The 23195-nt window shown below is 43.3% G+C and overlaps 1 protein-coding gene across 1 annotated transcript in view; it reads right to left on the minus strand.

Moving 5' to 3' along the window:
* Positions 1-784: 784 nt before the first annotated feature.
* LOC146075361 (hexokinase-2) overlaps positions 785-23195 on the minus strand; it is a 49535-nt gene continuing 27124 nt past the window's right edge. Inside the window, exons 5-18 of the mRNA XM_083184515.1 lie at positions 22294-22389; positions 21518-21617; positions 19669-19852; positions 16106-16261; positions 14561-14794; positions 10256-10560; positions 9349-9497; positions 8968-9087; positions 8421-8516; positions 7769-7868; positions 6896-7079; positions 6147-6302; positions 4988-5221; positions 785-3603 (exon numbers count right to left, since the gene is read on the minus strand). Coding sequence (XP_083040641.1) covers positions 3459-3603; positions 4988-5221; positions 6147-6302; positions 6896-7079; positions 7769-7868; positions 8421-8516; positions 8968-9087; positions 9349-9497; positions 10256-10560; positions 14561-14794; positions 16106-16261; positions 19669-19852; positions 21518-21617; positions 22294-22389 — 2259 coding nt within the window. The 3' untranslated portion in view covers positions 785-3458. The remainder of the gene's footprint in view (positions 3604-4987; positions 5222-6146; positions 6303-6895; positions 7080-7768; positions 7869-8420; positions 8517-8967; positions 9088-9348; positions 9498-10255; positions 10561-14560; positions 14795-16105; positions 16262-19668; positions 19853-21517; positions 21618-22293; positions 22390-23195) is intronic.

Genomic DNA, 23195 nt, shown 5'->3' on the forward strand with positions numbered 1-23195 from the left:
AGCTTGCTGCGACAGACTTACCGGATAAGATGCTTCTACCACCTCATATATTTATTATTCATGGTGTCAATTCACCTTACAACAATTTTTCCATTGAGCGTTAGAGACTGCTACTTACAACGGCCATTTATCCATTACCTCATTGCCGTTTATATAACTTAATTAATATAGCTCGGCTAAGTGCAATCCTTTTTGGGCACGGAGACACAGAGTTGGAGCATAGCGTTGAGAGGTTATATTAATAATCCAGAAGGATATTGTGCTGGCCTAATAGGACATTGTATTGATATATTAAAAAATTGCATTTACTTTTAGCAGGGCCTGTGGAATCATCTCTATACAAATTTTTCTTAAATTGTGGTGTTTATTATTAATATTTTTTTTACCAATTTTCTTTTTATTCATTAATGTGTGGTATATTCATTGTTCTTATTAAATAAAAATGTATTATTCATATTAGCGCGGTCTAATCTTGTTATATTGTTGCCATTAAGTTTATCAGTAAATTCTAATTAAGCCTAAATTTAGGAGATTTTGGTTAATAGCACTGCATTTATATTTTGCGCCTGATAATTTGTTTTATGCAATTTATGCAATTAATGTAATTTCAAAATAGCGTTAATTTTGCAAGCCACCAAAATAAATCAAGTGCAAGTTCAGCTTTTGTATGTTGTCAAAAGATCAACCAAGTGTTAGCAAGTTGAGGTTCCGAAACCTTTGTCTTATATAGGCAAGTACGGTAGGTAGGGCACTCAGGTACAACAAAGACACAACTAGGCACATATCATATTTCTAAAAAGCATTTAGCAACTTTATGAAGTTACAAGTACAGAAAGCCAATAAGATAGCAAATATAAATAAAACACAGCTTCTCTATCACTATGTACATAAGCAGACAGCCATTTTGGGTGAGACCTTGAAACAAACATGTAGGTACATAAGCAGACAGCCATTTTGTGAGAGACCATGTTACATTGGAGTGTATACATGACATTACTATATCAGCAAATATAAGCATTTATAGGTCTGTATTTATAGAGTTCCGGTAGAAAGTTAAATCTATACTTAAAATTTTTTTAATCTTTGTGCATAATAGATGTTTCATAAATACAGAATGCAGCTGGCGTGCAGAAATATAGATCTGTACTGAACACCAGTATTCATTGGTCTGAAGATGTGTGCACAATTATTCTTTGGGAAAGGCAAATTATCAAAGAGCAGCAACTGAAGCGTTACAAGGTGCTCAACACCAGTAATAAAACTCTAACAGGTTAAATACATTCTATATAGACTTAACATAAATTAACAATATAAGCAACAACAATAGCACTAATTATTTACTCTTATCCTAAAATAACAAACCTCCTAACATTGGTCCCAAAATCAGGACAAAGTTTGTGCTTTGTGGTGGCATACATACAAAAAGGGGTGAACCTAGTACCTCTGAAGTGGGCAGGGCTGGCAACAGAAATCTTGCGGCCCTGTACAATGATATTTCTGGGGCCCCCCACCTAATCCCAAATCCATACAACCCTCTTCTGCATGAGCCTCATTGAACCTTTCACTGCACCAGAGCCTGCATTCAGGTGCGGACTTCACGGCTGTGCGTCTGCGGCCCCAGGCCGTGCGCACACACAGAGTAGATGGCTCTGAGCGCCAAGTGGCAGGGCGCACACACAGTAGATGGCAGTGGCACACAGTGAGTAAGTCACACTCAGCCACACACACACAGATGGTACACAGTAGACGGCTGGGCTGCGAGGGTCACTGACAGGCCAGCTAGTACAGGCGGTGGTCATGTCAGTGCATTGGAAGCTCTGGGGCCCTCCAGATCGCTGGGGCCCATCACACTTGTCCCCCTTGACCCCCCCTGTTGCCGGCCCTGGAAGTGGGAGGCCACCCTCTGCCCACTCCTTAAAAGACCTATTGTGAAATGCGATAGTACTAGCTGTGGTAAACACCTGCTCTCCCTGGTAAACAGAGGCGAACTTCCCTAATTCCCAGCAATTGGGAGAAATATGGTGACTGACAGAATAGTGCCCTATATCCCGCCTAAACCAGGACCGCTCAAAAGGTATGTAATAAACAATTGTCTATAACATGAACATGGGCCTCAGGCGCTCTACACATTCTATGGAGGTGGATTATTGCTTTTGCTTATATCCCAAAAATATATTATTCCCATCACCTCGCTGTGCAGTCCTATACTATAGATTGGTTATAGTTTTCAAGTGTTGCAGGATATAATGACTACTCATATACTGTTACTACATTCAATGATGCAATATTTACCAGAAGTTTTACTAGAGTTTAACGACATTTATAAATTACAACAGCTTTGTTATATTTTACTTTATTGGAAAAATAAGTCTTAAAAATATAGTAAGAATAAAGAAACTATTAGGGGTTTTTTCGTCCGATCCGACAGTGATGCTTCGTCTGTCGAGTGTCGGAAAGTCCTTGGATCGGCGAAAACGGCAGAGGATTGTCAAAAAAAGTCTGTGAATTCAACAATCCGCGGTTGTTTCCAAAAAAAAACGATCTGACTTTTAAAAAAGTTGAATCTGACACCTTGCAATGCTGTCGGTAACGTCAGCATTGAATAGGTGAGTGGAGTGCAGATATTTTCCCCATCGGGAAATATTGGCCCAGATTAAATATGTCCCTTTTCCTCTGGGGCACGGTGACCTTATATTCAGCTAAATGTGCCCATTAAATCTGCTGTAGGTAAAGTTTAAAGGCAAAATCCTCCTTTTATTTTCTGTAGTGGAATATTTGCCTAATTTCCAGGTCACATGCGGCGTTTTGCATTATTCTGTCCTTGTAAATTCTCAATATCATTAACCTCGATTTTTCAGTTTCATCTCACTTAACGCTGAGCAATAATGGGGCAGGAGAATTAATTATTATATTTTTTGCTGACAACTCTCACTAATTTCCTATAATGAACCTTAGGATACCATTCATCTTTGGGAATGGCGCGGTTAATGTGCTTTGAGACATCATTTATACACTGCATACTATTTGCAATTCCAATTCGTCTGTAATCCCAACCTGGTCTGCAGACATACTGTAGCAGTAGTAAATCTGCAGAGTGGAAGACTTCATACGTAGGACCTACGGGAATGCGACGTTCCAACACTTATGCAGAAGAGTCTTGGATGCAGGCTTATAGTAGCCACTAGAACATGAAACACGGCGCTGTGCAACACTGGGTGGCCAGTTCTATGTCCTTTGATCTATTCTACATAAAAATAAAATAATAGATATCTATGTACACGTTTCCCTGTTATTGGTGTGGTCATATGCATGCAAAATCCCTGCTGATATAGGCTGTATCCGGAATTCTGCTTATCAACCAGACCAGAGGAGCGGAGTCTAGCAGTGAGGATGTAAGAGGTCCGTTAACAAGTCTCTGTACAGGAAAGCCCTCAAACAAGTCCTTTGGCTTCTCCATCCTAGCGCTGGCCGGCTTCCCGGATCCTGCACGCTACTGCGGTGATAAGTGCGGCTCCTTTACCGCTGCCATCCTCAGACTGTAGAAATGTCACCTGGCATTTCGGGGACAGATCTTTCACAGTTTGGTGCATGATGGACGAGAAACTGCAATGAAATGGAAAAAAACAACAGTTATTAATAGATTCACAGCATCTAACTCTTTCAGGTCTGTCATTTCTGGATTGTCCATGCAACACAGTCTACAGATGTTTGTTTAGTAAATTGGTTATATTAGACCATGGGTAGCCAACTCCAGTCCTCGAGCGCTGAAAACAGTTAACGTTTTCCAGGTCCCCGTAACAAATGAAGTAAAGAACTCCACCTGTGGATCTTTTTTTAAAATGTATTAAAAGTCATTAGTAATGACTACACCTGTGCACCTGATAGGTGGGCTGGAAAACACGAACTGTTGGAGCGCTCGAGGACTGGAGTTGGCTACCCCTGTATTAGACCATGCTGTCATGGTCACCAAAGATGTAAGGAACTAAAGACATAATCGCATACTTGCCTACCTGACCCTCTCCATGAGGGAGAAACCGCTCTGTTCCTGGACTTCCCTGGTAATGTATGAGCACCTCTGGTGAGCTAGTTGATTGATAAGAAAGGTGTTTCACCACAGGTGATGGCAATCAGACTTTACCAGGGAAGTCCAGGAGCAGAGCATTTTTCTCCCTCAAGGAAAGGGTTAGGTAGGCGAGTATGCGTAATCGTTCTTTCATATATATATATATATATATATAATTTTGGGTGAAATATACCCCCAAAAAAGTATTACCTTATTTTATATATCATTTAAAATACAGCCGCAGATAATTCAATTTGCTAGTGGTGGCATATTAACATTACTTCCATATAAGTGCCAAACAAAATTATTTGAAACACAATCTCTGCGCTATACAATCAAACAAGGCTGATAGGTACCAACTAATACACACAATTTTATAGATAAAAATATATAATATTGAATACTCAATAAATTGTTAAACTAGCTTAGATAAAATGACACATTAGTCTCTATGAATTGATATATAGCAACTAAATAAAAAAAAAGATGTGGAACCTTTATAATTAGGAACGATATTAATGGTTCTCATACATGGCCAGATGTATCAAGCTTCACAAAGTGATAAAATGGAGAGTGATAAACAGCCAGCCAATCAGCTCCTACCTGCCATGTTACAGTCTGTGTTTGAAAAATGACAGGTAGGAGCTGATTGGCTGTGTTTTTTTATCACTTTCCACTGATCACTTTTTGAAGCTTGATGCATCTGGGATTAATCTTGTTTGAAAACATGAGTGAAAAATGTAAAAATGTAACCATCCTTCTCATTACTCACAAATCACTGTCCCCATGGGTGGATTAAATCAGGAGCACTAATAATGACCAGAGCATAATTCATAAGACTTCATAATACTGCGTCCTTCTTAATAAAACCATTTTCCTTAATTTGCATATTAATCGTCACAAGAGACTTTGCCAATTACTTACTGCGGGTGAAGCTTATAGAGGGTCCCATCCACTCCCACTGTGACCTTCAGGGAGCTCAATGCTCGATTTTCCCGAATCTTGTCAACTACTGCAGCTACACCGGCCCCGCAGAGCTGAGCAGCTCTCCGAGCCACCACTGTGCACACCTCCTTCACGATGATACTGTCATCACATGTGCTGTCCAAGCCAAGGTGTTGTAGGATAGAGCGCACCTGCAGCAATGCCAAGCGGTCACTGCCAAGAAAAGAAAATACGCGAGTCAATTTAACCTGTGGTGGATTTCACACCAGGCATGAGGGACAGATACCTAGGGGTGACAGTTTTTGGGTCGGCAGCAGAGAATGATCACCAAGCAGCAAGGCCCATTGCCAAGTGAAGCCAGGTGATTTTTTTTTGTGTCATTGCAACTTATTCTTTTATTTTGCAAACAGTGAGGGAGGAGAAGAGCAGTGGTCAGTAAATTGCGGTGGAGGGGGTGGGTTTAGCAGTTGGAGGCCTTAACATGAAGGGAGGAGTGACATTATGGGAAGATAGTGGAGTCACTAAACAAGTGCAGGGAGTGCAGCCCACACCCAGGTGTCACTCTCAAAAAGGTTGACACCAAAGTGCCACCACTGAAGACAGCCCAAGATCCGGAGGCAGCCAGAATCACCGGGGATGCTGACGATGCAACACGGCTTGAGAAAGATGGAGTCCCACGTCCTTTCAATTAGGTCCTCCGCGGCGGAGGGATGGATGGAGGGTGTCTACGCAGACACTTGGGAGCAGTGGTGTATTTATAAGTGGTGCAATGTGTGCGGCACACATTGGCACCTGACACACACTCACAATGGTTGCAGTCACACACAATGACTCTCGGAGTCCAGCGATGAAGGCAGCAGCACTGCCAAAATGTGCTCTAGTGCTCAGACTCTGCTCAGGCACTGCTCCCGGCAGAGAGGAGCGGGTCCGGACAGAGGAGGCTGCGGATGGGCTTCCTTCTCTCTTAATACCCTCCTGGTCGGGAGCAACCTATAATGTTGAGCCTTGGGGCAGCCTGGTGCCTAAATTCACCCCTGCTGGCCACTAGTGCTGACTACCCAAAAAAACAATCAGAAAATAGCAAATCCAGAAGTTCTAGATTGATTTGATAATTAGCAACACAACTATCCTTGCTCACCTCTCAATCTGAGACAGGAATTTGGTTTCAAAAATGCCCCTGGTCTTCAGCCTCTCGGATATCTTTCCACGGAAGAGGAGGCCGCGCTTGGTGAAGTCTATCAGAACATTCCTGACAATCTCCCCCAGGTACATGCCGCTGATCATCTTTTCAAACCTACAGCCAGAAGACACCTCATTAGTACATCACACAAACATATAATCCATAACTGAGCCCAGATCATTTGTGCAGGACTTCCCTGTGTCTGAATTCCCCAGGACATTGTCCTTTCCACCAAATCTATCTATTTAAACTTGTAATGAAGCCATCTTGACATGACAAGCTGGAGAGGTTCTTATAGGTCTTAGTAATTCGGCATACAATACAAATTTTATGTCCTAAGAAAATTTCAGGTACTAGTCTTTTTAATTGTAAAGGATAGGAGCCCTTAATATACTCTGCAACCATATAGATATCCTGATGCAAAACTAGAGTGGTTTGCAGAACACAACCAGAGGATGACACCTTGGGGTAAATAGCAACCAATCTGATTGTGTCTATCATTTTCTAGGATGCAATAGAGAAAAGTTCTACCACTTTTTATTTTTAGAAGATTTAGTAAATGTAACCTCTTGTATGTACAAATAATGTGATCTCAGGTTCCCTGTTTTAAAACCGGTCCACCTAATAATTGAGGTCTTTATGCACAAAACGTGAGAGTTTTATGTGGACTCATTCAGCTGAAGAACAAGGTTTTTGGAGCAATGTACCTCTGTTTGCCAGGATTTAGGGAGAGTTCATCCACAGCCCTGTCAAACTCTGTGCGGAAATCTTCCAGGCAGTCGTTATCCCCAAACGCTCCCCATTCCATGTTGATGCACATTCGACCTTCCTCTCCATCCACCAGCTCCACGTTCCTCATCTCCTCCATGTAACAGGCATTGCTGCCAGTACCTAATAAAACATTCATGTCATGATTGTGGCATCTTCTTTAATGACTATTATTGCCTCTTATGGCTGCCAGATGGGGTGTATTCAATGTGGAGGGCGAGCTGTGACAGTGAGAAGTGCTGCCTGCTCGCTGGTCAGTATTCAATTGACCCTCTGAACACGCTGTTTTTGTATGCGGCTGCTAAAACAGCGAGGCTCGCAGCATTAGCGGTGGGCTCCCTGCATTAGCGGTGAGCCTCGCTGTTTGGGGGAATCCGGCAGCAAGGATTCCCCCATAACGTTGAATAGGGTGAGCGCCCGGGGCCAGGGTTAAGCAGTAAGGATTGCTTGTTTTCGCCGTTTAACCCCCTCGCCGGCCGCATTGAATACACCCCTGTGAGTGCTAATGTTGCTATGGGAGATGTGCAAAACATCCGCTAAAAATGCCGGGGTCGTAGTCAGGAAATATAAATTACTTTAGTTATTGCCAGAAAATGATCTGAAGTCATTTAATTGAAGCCTAGTAAAATATTGCACCCTAAAAAATCCTTGCTGTGAGCGAGGCCGGCATTTTTAGTGAATATTTTGTACATCTCTCACAGCACCGTTGGCATTTAAAGGGTTAAATAGAAACTACAGGCCAGGATTAAACCAGTCTACCTCAGTCCTACACTAAATATGTTTATAGTCTTTCAAGCAGTGTTCTCTCTTACCGACAATCAGTCCCATTTCACAGCGTGGGTCTTCGTAGCCACAAGTCATCATAGTGCCCACTGTGTCGTTCACAACGGCCACTACATCCAGGTCAAACTCCTATAGGGAGAGCAAAAGAGGACTGGAGTGAAAACTAAGATCATGCAAAGTGCCATGACGAGAGCATCCATCTAAACACATGGTTGTTAAGGACATTTCCTGATATGCACCATCCGGTATAATTACAGAAACATAGAAACATAGAATTTGACGGCAGATAAGAACCAATTGGCCCATCTAGTCTGCCCCTTTTTACAGAAGATGGCAATTGGTGGGTTATCCATCAATAATAACATTGATCGATAATCTTGAGTGTGTAAAACCATATGTATTAGTGTTAAATGAGCTGTGGGCCAATCAGAGCATGGGGGAAGGTCTTCATTGGTGTCATGGATGGAGTTAAGCCCCGTGCCCCAACACTTGAAGGGACTAAATTGGCTGCTCTGTACCAGTGGTAGCAGGTAAAACATCTGGTTCTCCTCTATTAACGGTAAAAATATTCACCATTGGTCACAGACCATCGATGATTTCAAATCATTGACGGTTGGTGCCCATCCCTACCCAGAACCAGGCCCATTGTGCCATTCCTCCTTTATGTTGCAGAGTACTCACCTCCCGCCTGTGTATGGCTTCCTTCAGCAGGTTCACCACATCTTCTCCTTCACAGCCAGATGCCTTAAAGCCTTTTGTCCACTTTAGAAGAATGCCCTATGGAGAAAGGAAAACCAATTTATGAATTTAAATGGGGGGGGGGGGGAGAGTTGAGGAGCCTATAATTCTCACTGTACTGACCCCATTTACAGTATACTGTATAGAGGAATTGCTTTGTTTATTATTCAATATATTGTATGTAGTGATATAGAGTACATATCATTTATGGTACTGTATTTGTTAGAATATGAATGTTTTGCCAATAAACAAAGCTGAAATCTGAGATGTCTAACAAATTGCTTCCTTTTACAATAATTGTATGCAGTATTGATATTAATCTGTCCGTTGCAATGAGTACAGTGATCATTTCAGCAAGCCGAAAAGCTAGGAACCAGAGACAGGGGGGCTAAATACTTTATATACACACAGTATTAGTTCATGTGGTTTGTATTCACACATGATAATGACCCGGTTACACACTCTACATTCTTTTTCTGGTGACAATTACCGCATCCAAGCTGTTCTGGTGGCAAGGAAAAGAAAAGGTGAATCCCAGAGGCAGCGAAACTCCCTTCATGCCCATGTACTCCAGGAAATCAGCAATGCAATGGACGATGTGGTCGAAAAGCTGCAATGCATAAACGGATCAGGATGATTTAACAAACAAACAAACCGCAAGGACATACAAATACATACAGTAACATTGTTCAGTCAACAACTATGATGAGTAATAGACTGTGACTTAACATCTTATTTATACGATGTGATCATTTCTGGTCAATTCCAAATTTCCATGTGTATATTAATGCAATGGCGGCAGTAGTGAATTACAAAGGGAGACGGGATTTTTGTAGTATTCCAGAGTAGCCTTATATTCGGGGCATCTTACCTCCTCTCCGGTCCCGACCATGATATCCTGGGGAATGGTGTAGATCTTGTTGTGCATCTCCACCCCACGCCTCATGCCGTTCCGAACACGCACCAGGAGCACGCGGAAATTAGTGCCTCCAAGATCCAGTGCCAGGAAGTCGCCTCTCTCTGAAAGATAAGAGAATGGCACCGTTATTGTACAGGCTGCAGGCTACACCGGGTACAGTATATTACTTTATTGTGTCTATATTCTAAACAAGTCCGTTTAATATGAAAAAAAAAATTATGAAGAAGTAACCTGATAGCAAGGCCTTTCTCTTTTTTGTAGTATATATAGGGAAGGGGTATACCATGCCAAAATAACTCCATGGTAAGATTTCTCCAACGGTCTCGATGATTAATGTTAGAACATATAATAGGGAAGGAGGGGTTAGTAAGGATATAAATATAATGTCTGTTTTGCTTCTTCATTTAATTTTCCCATCTACATGGCTGAAGCGTACCCAATATGTCAATCTTCAAGCCACTTGGTGGGAACGTAGGGGGAGTGCCGGTCAGGTAAGTTTTCCTGAATGGCTGCAAAACATTACTACACACTGCATAGATATGATGCAATAGTGATGTTTTCCATTATACTATGTACATGAATAGAGCCTTACTGATCATGAGAGAGATTTCCCAGAATACCATAACCGGCTAATTCACACATTGTTCAAATGTACAGTAATCCAATTGCAATGTAACAAAACTACAACCACTGGTGAATTGGGCTCCATGTGAATGGTGTTCTCCTGCATTTCCTGTTTTGTAACCTGTGTAACACCTCAAAAATGTGTATAAATGACACATGTGTCACCACACAGACTGTGAGTATGATAGAATGTTCTGATACCAGACAATCCCCAAGATTCGCAGGGAACGCTCACCTGTGCCATCAGGTGTGGACCGTACATAAGTAGGGAGCATCTTGACTGTGGCCTCATCATGGCTTGACTTTTTCAGGCCCCTCTCCATCTCGGCTCTCAGGATATCCTTAACCTGTAGGAGCTGCTCGGTGCTAAGGTTCAGGGCTTCAAGTGTCTTCTCCCTTTCATGACGCTGGTCGAAAAGTCGGTATGCTACAGCGGTCACCATGGCAGCGCCCTTCCCACTGCCGTCCTCTGAACGGATGAATCTGACATCACAGTCAGGCACAAGTCTGCGGACAGTCTTCTGGAGGAGCCGTGCAAAGCTGGTGAAGACAAAACAACACTTGCTCAGGAAACGACCCCAGGTCCACTAGAAAGGGTTAATCATAGTCTGTCTGGTAAACAAATACTGGATTTTGTAACATGGTAGTTAGGAGCTGATTGGCTGGCTGATTTATCAGTTTTTAACCCCTGAGTGGTGGGTTTTCCTGGGGCAGGATAAACCTACTGAGACAGGTTTGTACTGCCCCAGGGAACCCCACCACTCAAGCTGCAGCCACTACCTACTGCAGGGGGAGTGATGATCAGCAGCAGGAAGTGCCCGGGGGGAGAGGACAGGTGAGTGGGGGGAAGGGGGGGTGTACAGTATGTAGGTGTGTGCCATTGTTGGAGGCACCACTTGCGCTCACCTAAATACTGTATTGTGGTATGCCAGGACATTTTCCGGGACAGCCCGCTGCGGCAATGTAGCTAAGCCTGGAAAATTTCCAGCCATACCACCGAAGCGGTTAAAGAGACCTCTGGCCCAAAAACAAGTGATAAGACTACAAGGACTAGTCTTAGTAAAGTGACCTTGCTAGACGATCTTTAAAAAAAAATAGACCTAATTGATACCTCCCCACATTTTCAATCTGTGTATCGGGACACTCAAAAGGTTGTGTGGCCTATGTCAAAGGGGGCATAGATTTGTGGGGATGCCGCTGTTGCAAGCAACGTCCCCATTGTGGGTCACTGGGGGGCATGGACAGCACAGTGTAAGCTGCTGGACATGCACCCATCCCCTCTGATATAATGAATAGAGGCACGGCATCTATTCCCCACTGCTCTGCTGAGCAGAGCAGCGGCAGGCAGGGGGGACTCCCAAATGCCCCCATTCCCCACCATGGGACACTGACAGCCCCGGGCGGCACAATCCCAAGAAAAGTGACTGTCACACAAAAATTGGGACAGTGGCTTAATTACTTGAAAACAAACGTAGGAGTACACTTCAAATATTTGCTATGCAGCACATTTCAAAGCCAACACTTTTTCAGCTGTCTTACCTCTGGATTTAAAGGGACAATAATATTGAATACAATATTTCATATTATTTGCCCTTTAAATCCAGCAGATAAAAACATGAGACATTGAAAAGTGCCGGATAGTACAATTACTCCTCTGTCTCTCCCCATTGCACACTGGTTCTTACCAAACTCTTTCTGTGCATTAAGCAGTTGTTCCTGCGGTGCCTCTAACCCCCTCTCTCCACAGACCCACCATGCTGCCTATGCAGTCCTGCCCAGTAACTGGAGTGGAAGTGGAAAACAGGTACTCTTTACCTATCACGGCGCCCATCGCGGGCATCGCGGGTACATTTATGTCTGGCCGCGACGCGACCGACGCGATGCCCGCGATTTCCCATTGAAACCCATGTTAAACATGGAAATCGCGTCGGTCGCGTCGCGGACGGCCATAAATGTACCCGCGATGCCCGCGACGCGATGCACCCGATTTCCCATAGCAATCAATGTTAAATGGCCCGACCGACGCGATTTTACTGTTAAATGCCTCAATGGACCCGATGTGGCCATAGGAAACAATGTTAAATGGGCCACAGAGGCCAAATAGGCAACCTTGACTGGGAAATGGCCCCCCCAATTGTTACCGCCACCCCACGATCAACGTGAACCCGAAGCGTGGCGAGCGCAGCGAGCCCGCGAGGGGCGGCGGTACGCGTCCTCCGACCTTTTCATACCCCCACTATCCACGTCGGCGTGGAGTTGAGAATAGAATAGTGTGGCGAGCGCAGCGAGCCACCGAGCCCGAAGCGTGGCGAGCGCAGCGAGCCCCGCGAGGGGACGCGGATACCTTCACAGCTATACGCGTCCCCTCGCGGGCTTCACAGGTGTCCATGGCGACGCGGACACCTGTGAAGCCCGCGAAGGGACGCGTTTACCTGTGAAGGAATCCGCGTCCCCTCGCGGGGCTCGCTGCGCTCGCCACACTATTCTATTCTCAACTCCACGCCGACGTGGATAGTGGGGGTATGAAAAGGTCGGAGGATGCGTACCGCCGCCCCTCGCGGGCTCGCTGCGCTCGCCACGCTTCGGGTTGACGTTGATCGTGGGGTGGCGTAAACAATTGGGGGGGCCATTTCAGAGTTTAGGGTAACTATTTGGGCTCTAAGGCCCATTTAACATTGTTTCCTATGGTAAAATCGGGTCCATTCAGCCATTTAACATGAAAATCGTGTCCATCGGGCCTTTTAACATTGATTCCTATGGCAAATCGTGGGCATCGCGTCGCGGCCATCGTGTGCACATTTATGGCGGGCCACGACGCGACCGACGCGATGTCCATGTTTAACATGGTTTTCAATGGGAAATCGTGGACATCGCGTCGGTCGCGTCGCGTCCGGGCATCTTTAGCCCGCATACGACGCGACCGACGCGATTTTTTACCTCACGATGCCCACGATCAAGATCGTGGGCGCCGTGCTAGGTAAAGAGTACCGGAAAACATTCTAAAGAAAATACGCAGGACTCTTATTATTTACCCCGAGGAACTGCAGTTGCATTTCATTTATTTTCCCGTATTAAATCAGCCCCCTAGTCCCCCTGTTTGGAGGCCAGCTAAGACGCTTGTCTATGCAGTCAGACCTAAATGTAAGTTAATGAGATCTGCAACAGCAATGTGATAATAAAACGTTCCAGAAGATTGATCCCATCAGAGACTTTGCAAATGTAGGCAGCTATACAAGCAGCAGGCGGAATGCTGAAGCCAGACAACTAGTCATAAGCTATAGAGCTTTAAAACACAGCAAATGACTTGTTAGTCATTTGGGATACTAGTCAATGGCTTGCACTGGGCCTGATTCATTTATTATTATTACCAGTTTCTTATATAGCGTACACAGATTCCGCAGCGCTTTACAGAGAATATTTGAACACTCACATCAGTCCCTGCCCCAGTGGAGCTTACATTCTATATTCCCTACCACATGTACCTGCACACACATTCATTCTGGGGTTAATTTTTGCTGGGAGCCAATTATGTTCTCCATTAACGCCCGATTCTTACAACATCACATTGTAGAGAGCGAGCCATTGCCGCCTACAGCGCTTAGCGTTTTCTGCTAGCTAGAAGAAAAACATTGTATTTTTTTTTTAAATCATGAAGGATTAACCGGCATCTGAGGAAAATCCTTATTTCAGCTGAAAATTGCAGGGACAGATGGACCCTTCCCAGACTTGGCAATTACACTACCAGTGCTCTTGGCACCGTAATTCAGCTTTGTAAAGCTGCATATATAAATATAAATAGTGTTTGTATCTATATGTACACTATTAGGAAAATTTACCAAGCTCCAATGGGTACGAATTCACCCATTCGTAACCATTCAATTCTATTTGTGCCCGGGACTCCGTGGTCGGCAAATTTACAAACGTTTTTCCGAACTGCAACCTCTGCTGAATTTGTCTGTAGAAATGAATAGACCATCGATAGATCCCGGCCACATATGGCTCATAGAGATTCTGTTTGTCAAATTTACTATAATTTGTTTGACCGTGAATTCAGCTCAAAATACAAATGGAAAAGACAACACATTTTATATTCATATTTGATGAACCATGGTATATGTATATGGTATACAGGGGACCCCTACACTGGGGACAACTGATAAGTCTGCCCGTGGGGATTTCAATGCAACTGCTGTCCCTGCAAGGATTTCCTGCATACATAGCAGAGAATGTAAGGGAAGCTTAGGGATATCGCAAAGATAAAATATTTGAGCCAATATTGTGATTATTGCTAATTAGAACCCTAGGATTGAGCGGTCCATTTGATATTTGCATTAAGATAACTTTGCATAGCCCACGGCTGCATTTACTTCCCACTAATTCAGTTAGCTTGTGTGCAAATGCCCCATTAGGTGCATGTTACCCCCATCCAGCCCCAGTGGAGAGGCGGCCGAGATGTGACGGAGATGTACCACGGATGTGATGGAGATGCACATGCTGTATTAGTTCTGAATCAGGCCCTGCGACTCTGCTTCTCACTTACTGTGGGTGGTTCTTGTACACGGACCCATCTACTCCCACTGTGGACCTCAACCGCTCTACACCTTTGTTCTCTCTAATGCGTCGCAGGACAGCAGCCAGTGTGGCTGCGCACAAGCTGGCAGAGCGAGAGGAGACAATCTGGCAGATTCGGTGCGTGGCCACGCAATCCTCGTGTGAGGGCTCCAGTCCCAGCTTGGTAAGGATCTGCTGGGCTGTTTTGATCCCTTCTTTATCCCTGAAAAGGTCATAAGGATCAACTGGATTAAAAAGTAAAAGTTGTAATACATCAGCCTTATTATAACCACATACTGCCACAGAAGCAGCGTATCATACAGACATGGTATTCAGCCCATGAACTGTGCATGACATTACAGGGAGATAGCTATGTTGGGTAAGGGAAGTACATTTTCAAAAAAAGAGAAGCAGCCATGTAGTAATAGCCACTTCTGCTTCCTATCTATAGATGGTAACAGTGTGTCAGGTGGGACAGTACAGCAGACGTAAGATGCATCCAACAGTCACGTACGCTGCATTTAGTGCTATGTATAAACCTCCCGGTATTACGTAGTAATGTTCAGGGGAACAGCGAATGTTACATATAGATGTGTCCCCAAACATCTGGGGGTAAATTTACTAAAGCTTTCAAAAATGAAAAGTGGTACTGTTTCCCATAGCAATCAGATTTTGTCTATCATTTTCTAAGATGCAATAGATAAATTATAGCTGGGATATGGGCAATACTACATCCCCCCCCCCCCCCACCACCACCACCCCACTTCCACTTTTAGAAGCTTTAGTAAATTTACCGCCTAGCCTCTATGGGGCATCACAAGACGCATGGCATGAGTGATCTGGCATTACCCGTTCAACTCAGCTTTTATTTCCCATAAATGGGTCTTATTTGCATTGCTACACATAAAAGATGCATAAGCAGACCTTGTTGGTTAAAATGATATGCAGCATGCCTATATTGAGATTCGATTCAACTTTATTGTCATCATCCCAATACATCAGGGTAACAAAATTGAGTTTTACATTCATCCGAATCATAGCATACAACAATTCTGTGGGTGACTGCAGTTGTATCTGCAAATTAAAGGCTACTCCAGGAAAACAGATTCAACTGCAGTCACCAACAGAATATAGGCATGCCGGATATCATGTTCACCAGCATTTTAATCAGGTCTGCTTGTGTGTTTTATATGCATAGCGATGTGAATAAGATTCTTATTTAAAGAAAAAAGTCACACCACAGCATGGCACGCCTAGAAGGGCTATTTATCATGCAAGGATCCTTGATGTATGTGGACATTTCTGTATTCCATTGAGTAGCTATGATGCACCACTGTGTGAACGAGAATAGCCTCACAAACCTTAACACATCACATTTTATATTTCCTATATACGGTTAACATTACAGGTCATTATGATGCATAAAAATGTTTGCTTGCCAATTTTCACACCAATTTTGGCAAATTCACTTGGCACTCTAAGTGTTAAATGTAATAGGAGACTTCACTTTACTGAATGTTATTCATGGTCTTACTTTTCAATCTCGGAGACATAGCGAGTCTCAAAGTGTCCAGTGGTTAAGAGATCAGCTGTAATTCTTCCTTCAAATAGCAGATCTTCCTTTGCCATCTTAACTAGGATCAGCCTGACCAGCTCCCCCATGTACATCCCGCTGATCATCTTTTCAAACCTGCAGAGAAACAATTGAACAGTCATCGCTGCTAAATATCTATTCTGTATGACATTTTGGGGGAAATTTACTAAAGGAAATTTGTAAAAAAAATAGGTGTATTTGTATCCAGAAATACACTTATTTTTGATATTTACTATCCCAAAAATACGGCAATTCGTAGTCGTATTGATGCGCTGTCAATACGAATATGAATTGCCGTATTTTCGGGATAGTAAATGTCAAAAATAAGTGTATTTCTGGATACAAATACACCTATTTTTTACAAATTTCCTTTAGTAAATTTTCCCCTTTAGTACAATCTCTATGTGAAAGCGAAATCACAGGCTGATCATTAGTTCAGCACATTATACAACCACAAGGTGGCAGTGTTACAGCTTTAAAACATACTGATTACACTGTATACTTCTGTAATAGTAAATAACTCACAGACATAGACGTAACAACATACTGTATACAGTTATACAAGTTGGTCCTGTCTGGAAAACAACAGAAGTTGTAAATTGGGAATGATACCAAAGTGGTATCGACCAATTAACGTTCCTGGCGCTCCAATAAAAGAAAAGTGAAGTAAAGTAAATTTATAGGTGTTAGATGATCTACACCGATTAAATATCTACTCAGCTGCTGCACGTGCTGGATGAGCTAGCCCAGCTCATAAAGGTAAACAAGATGTAAGGGGGGGTTTCAACACAATTGCGCTGCTGGGTATAATGTAGTATAAAAAACTCTGAGTTTAGTTTGGTTAAGACCAGAAAGAAATGACACTGGACACGCTTATAAATTTGTATTATTTTATAAATGTAAAAAAGATAAACACATATACATACACAATAGAACTAAAACATGAATCTAAAAACATATAAGGTTAAATCCCAAATAGTATGCAGTGTCTCCAAGGTTTAGTGTGAAAATCCCAATAATGGGAATAACTCAGTTCAGATCCTGAATTGATTGTTAATAATCAGGTAAATCGGGGTATCCTGCAGTAAGGTGTTGGTAATGCCAGTTTAGCATGTAAGCAAACATGCACTAGGTGAAAGGCAGTTCAAATGGTTATAATAGGGTAATTGGGATTTTCTCACCCATATATTGAAGGTAGTGGGGTGCTAAATGGATGTTTGTTTAGCTCAACCCTGAAGTAGAAATGACTCCCAATGGCGGGGTCCGACAGCCGGGGAAATCTGTGGGAATGGAAGCGGTATTGTCGGCGCTCGATAGCGCTACAGCAGGCGTCCCCAATGTGGTGATCCGGGGGACCGGCCGTGTGGTGGTGGAATTCACCCTTGACAGAGTGACAGCGTGTCCTGCTGGCGCCGTAGGAGCTGGAGTTGCAGCGGCAGACACAGAAGTTCACCGGTGACCGCGTGGAGAGCCGGTGTCAGATGTGCGGCTAACAGTGAGCAGTTACTGTTGGGCTGGAGGCGGGACCTTGGAGACACGTCTAGAGGTCTGAGTAATTGCGTCAACGCGTTTCGTACCCTCTGTGAAAAAGTTCCCGTCCACAGAGGGTACGAAACGCGTTGACGCAATTACTCAGACCTCTAGACGTGTCTCCAAGGTCCCGCCTCCAGCCCAACAGTAACTGCTCACTGTTAGCCGCACATCTGACACCGGCTCTCCACGCGGTCACCGATGAACTTCTGTGTCTGCCGCTGCAACTCCAGCTCCTACGGCGCCAGCAGGACACGCTGTCACTCCGTCAAGGGTGAATTCCACCACCACACGGCCGGTCCCCCGGATCACCACATTGGGGACGCCTGCTGTAGCGCTATCGAGCGCCGACAATACCGCTTCCATTCCCACAGATTTCCCCGGCTGTCGGACCCCGCCATTGGGAGTCATTTCTACTTCAGGGTTGAGCTAAACAAACATCCATTTAGCACCCCACTACCTTCAATATATGGGTGAGAAAATCCCAATTACCCTATTATAACCATTTGAACTGCCTTTCACCTAGTGCATGTTTGCTTACATGCTAAACTGGCATTACCAACACCTTACTGCAGGATACCCCGATTTACCTGATTATTAACAATCAATTCAGGATCTGAACTGAGTTATTCCCATTATTGGGATTTTCACACTAAACCTTGGAGACACTGCATACTATTTGGGATTTAACCTTATATGTTTTTAGATTCATGTTTTAGTTCTATTGTGTATGTATATGTTTATCTTTTTTACATTTATAAAATAATACAAATTTATAAGCGTGTCCAGTGTCATTTCTTTCTGGTCTTAACCAAACTAAACTCAGAGTTTTTTATACTACATTATACCCAGCAGCGCAATTGTGTTGAAACCCCCCCTTACTGTCTGGAAAACAAACTTAAATAAATGTGCGGTTTGTTTGGCCCATCGTCTCTGTTTCTTAAATAATATACAGAAGCAAAATTGCTGCCTACAGCAGATAGTTTTCTGCATTGTAAAAACATGCATACAGTGGGAGCCCCTGCCATCTATCTCTATAATAGGATTAAGTGAGTAATTGGATTACTCTGCTAATCCCCTATTCTATTGTTCTATGTATTGTATTGCAGCTGAGAACAATATGATAGCCATGGCTAGCCATGGTGAGCCACGGCCTAAGGAAGATAGATGAGATGGGCTCCTACTGTATATTACTGGAAAAGCAGAACTTTATGGGGACTGTGTTCTGATTCCATCACCCAATTCCAGTGAAAACCATAGAATGGTGCTATACAGCTTACTGCAGTATAACATGTGTGACAAAAAAATAATAATAATATAATGTAGAATTGTATAATACTCGTCATTGTGTATATGGTTTATATCTGACTTTCCACTCTTCAGGTATGTTCCACCCTAGACTCCTATAAAACTAGCCAATGAGAGTCTGGGGGCGGGCTTATAGAAGATAGATAAGCTCAGCCAATGGTCCAGTGCTGCTTACACATGCCTCCCAACATATACACCAGGAGAAGCGGGCGGTCGCGTGCGCTAAAAAGGGGCATGGCCAGCGTTGTGTAAGCTGATGGCTGTGCGCATGTGTACAGCATCTAACTCCTGCTGCAGAGCAGTGGCAGACAGGGGGGACTACAAACTACCCACCACCACCATGGGACACTGCCGGCCCTGGGACTGTCCTGCGAAAAGCGGACAGTTGGGAGGTACAAATTACATTCAACATTGTATGTAGGGTTATATGTGCTAAATGGCTCCCTCTGCCGAGTGTGTTTGGCACTGCAGCCCATGAGCAGCACTTGCCACTGCCAGCCAAATTCTCTCATAACTAAAATAATGGAGCAGGAGGCTTTGAACTGAGTTGTCAGGTGTATTCCTTACAATTGCCACTGGTAGCAGCCCTTATATGCATTACTTTGCATGTAACACCTTCTCCAGTACAACAAATGACATGAATGATATAGACATGAGATACTTACAATTGTTTTCCTGGATTTAAGGATCCCATGTCAATTTCACGGTCAAACTCGGTTCTAATGTCATCCAAAGTTCCATCGTCTCCAAATGCTCCCCACTCCATATTCACACACATGCGCCCCTCGTCACCCTCTACCAGGTCAATATGACGCATGTCCTCCATGTAGCATGCATTGGTCCCGGTGCCTACAAAGAATAGAAGATGAAACATATTTTACTCGAAAATAACTGTTAAAAGTAATTGGCACCCATCATTGGATTTTCCATATGAAATTTTTATCAGACTTTGCATTTCATTTGAGTCAACGGAATATTTTAAATAATAAAACAAATGAAGATGGCATGGACAGAAATGATGGCACTCTGAACCTAATATGTTGTGACAAACTCTTTAGAAGCAATCACGGCAACAAGCGATTTCTGTAGATCTCAATGGTATGTCGGCATCTGTCAGCAGGTAGTTTGCCCCCTGTACCTGTGCCATCTCCAGACTGCAGGTTTCTTTCTATATATGTTTGCTAGGATTCAGATCAGGGCTCATAGAGGGCCACTACAGAACAGTCCAATGTACTGCTTATCCATTCTTGGGTGTTAGCAGTGATTGGTTCATTATCCTGCTGGATGACCGCTGACCTGTGACTGAGACTGAGCTTTCGAACAAAGGGAAGGAGGTCTCACACCAGAATCTCTCCATAGTCTTATTGTGCCCTGCAGTGCCAGATACTGCAAAGAAGCCCTATAACATAACCAAGCTTCCATGTTTCATAGTAGGTATTGAGTTCTTTTTGCCAGTAAACATAGAGATGATGTGACTTGCAAAAAAACTCAGCGTTGACTAATCTATGTAAAAATGGCATTCTCCCAGAAGCATGGCAGCTTGTCAACATGGGTGTGGGTTGTTAGGTCTATAACAACTAGGTCGACAAGCATTGGGTTGACACCACTAGGTCGACAGACAACAAGGTCGACATGGGTCTAGGTCGACAGGACATTAGGACGACACAAGCACTAGGTCAACATGGGCAAGGTCGACAGTAAAAAGGTTGACATGGGGTTTTACACTGGTTTTTTTTACCTGAATGTCAACACAGTCAACATGGACACAGTTTGAAGTGCACCGCATCCCCTCGCATTGTTTGCTTCGCTCGTCATATTTTATTCTCCCACAATGCCCTAATGGATAGTAGGGCATGAAATACCACCTGACGGCACATGTTTGGCTCAAACAGTGAAAAACCCCATGTTGACCTTTTGACTGTCGACCTTGCCCGTGTCTACCTAATTACCTGTCTACCTAGACCCATGTCGACCCACTGCTTGTCGACCTAGTTGTTGTAGACCTTATGACCGTATCCTATCAATATGTATTTCAGTAAATTCCAGTCTGACTTTTTTATACTGATTATCAAAAAGTGGAGTCCTCCTGGGTCTTCTTCCATGGAGCACATTGCTGATCAAAAAGCGTTGGTTGGGGCAGTAAGACACGGACATATCTTGACCTTGAAGTTCACTATGATCTCTTCAAAGGTTTTCCTTGGCTTTTTTCTACCATTCTCATTATCCTTCTGTTTAACATGGAATCCATTTCCCTTTGTAGCCATGTCAAGGGAGATTGGCTTCAGTCCCATAGACTTCAGCCATTCTAATAATATTTGGTATTGAAGTCACAGGAACATTAAGCTACTTAAATATGTATGTGTTGCCTTTATCTTTATCATGCTTGTCTATCATGTTCTTTCTTACTGTATCTACACAGGCAACTTTCTCCTTTACATTCTCTGGTCCAGGTTAAGTGTGGAGCACATGATGATACCAAACAGCAAAGTGACCAAATAATCATCAATGCCTTACCAATAATAAGACCGATCTCACAGTTGTGGTCGTCAAATCCACAGGTCATCATTGTTCCCACAGTGTCGTTTACGACTGCAACTATATCAATATCAAAATCCTATAGCAAGAGAGATAATGGTGTAAGCTACAGTACATATCAAATATGTAACCTAGTCAATTCCTTTGATGCAATATTATAATGCAATACATTTCAGAAATAATTTAATGTAGTTTAATGCAAATAACTAAGATACTGTAAATGAAGTACTGTAACAATAAGTTAAGATGAGTTTAGAACATTGAACAATATGCTAAATTGCATTACAAAACAATGGAATTGAAGAATAATGGGGCAGATGTATTAAGCCTTAACAAGAAATAAATGCAAGGGTGATAAAGAGAGATAAACATCTAGCCAATCAGCTCCTAACTGCCATGTTAGAAAAAAGTCAGTAAGGAGCTGATTGGCTGGGCGTTTATCTCTCTTTATCACCCTTGCACTGATTGGCTGGGCGTTTATCTCTCTTTATTACCCTTGCACTCTTGTTAAGGCTTAATACATCTGCCCCAATGTGTGAAACCACCCAAAGGTGAGGGTGGGTTTGGCAAAACCAAAAAACAAACACAAAACAGAGAGAGTGGTTGTGGCAAGACCAAACCATGGCGATCTGTGGACAACTCTAGTTAGAGTTAGGTAGTGCGTTCATGAGTATCACAATATAATGTGTACCAGAGAAATATCCATGAGAAAAGATTTGTCACCTTGGAAAAACACGATGGGACAGCCAGCTTACCCCACGTTTCTTAATTGCGCTCCTTAACAGTGTAACAACATCTTTTCCCTCCACACCACAGGCCTTAAATCCTTTTGTCCAGTTCACCAATATGCTCTGTAAGAAGAGATAGAACAATTATAGCTACTGCAAGAATGGGGAGAGGGAACGAGGAAGAGCAGTAAGCAACAGAGCTTCAGTCTATGCAGTACTAGGTACAATAGGATCTCAGAATATACAGTACTGTGATATGGCTATTATGAAATTCCTAGCATACATTTGAGGGTGTCCTGACCATGTGCAAAAGGACAGACATTCTACAAAGCCTGAGATTGTTGTTAGAGTTATCTGTCGTTGCCCTTTCCCTGACGCAGGCTGAATACAAGCAACAATGCAAGTGAGTCCGGTCTGCAGGCACGTTGTATAACCTGCACCATCTGATAACCTGGAGCCGTTCTCTCCTGCCTGTGTGAAGTTCAGGAAAATGTTTGATTAAAACAACATGTCTGGAATTCACCCAAAAGGAATACATATTATAGTGGTTCCCAAACTTTTTTTGAATCTTTAGTAGCTCTAGAGTATAAAAAAAATTCACGGCACCCCAAGGCCAATAGAAATGTAGAAATAATACATCAAATGAAGTAGATTGTGTTTATAGGTCATCCTTCGGTTCAGTTATGTGGTGAAGAACAGGATTTGCTTGCGTTTGGTTACATATGTTATAACTGGCAGCCATCAGCACTGGCTTTGTCTGTTACATTGACCATAAATAAATTGAATTGGTCTTAGACCACAGCCCGAGGCACCCCTCGGAAAGTGTCCCAGAGGCACCCCTCGGAAAGTGTCCCAGAGGCACCCCTCGGAAAGTGTCAGGATGGGAACCACTGGTAAATTGCACTCTGTAGTTTGAGTATGGACCGGCC

Source organism: Crinia signifera, chromosome 4 (assembly GCF_055691185.1).
Source record: "Crinia signifera chromosome 4, ASM5569118v1, whole genome shotgun sequence".
Lineage (NCBI taxonomy): Eukaryota > Metazoa > Chordata > Amphibia > Anura > Myobatrachidae > Crinia > Crinia signifera.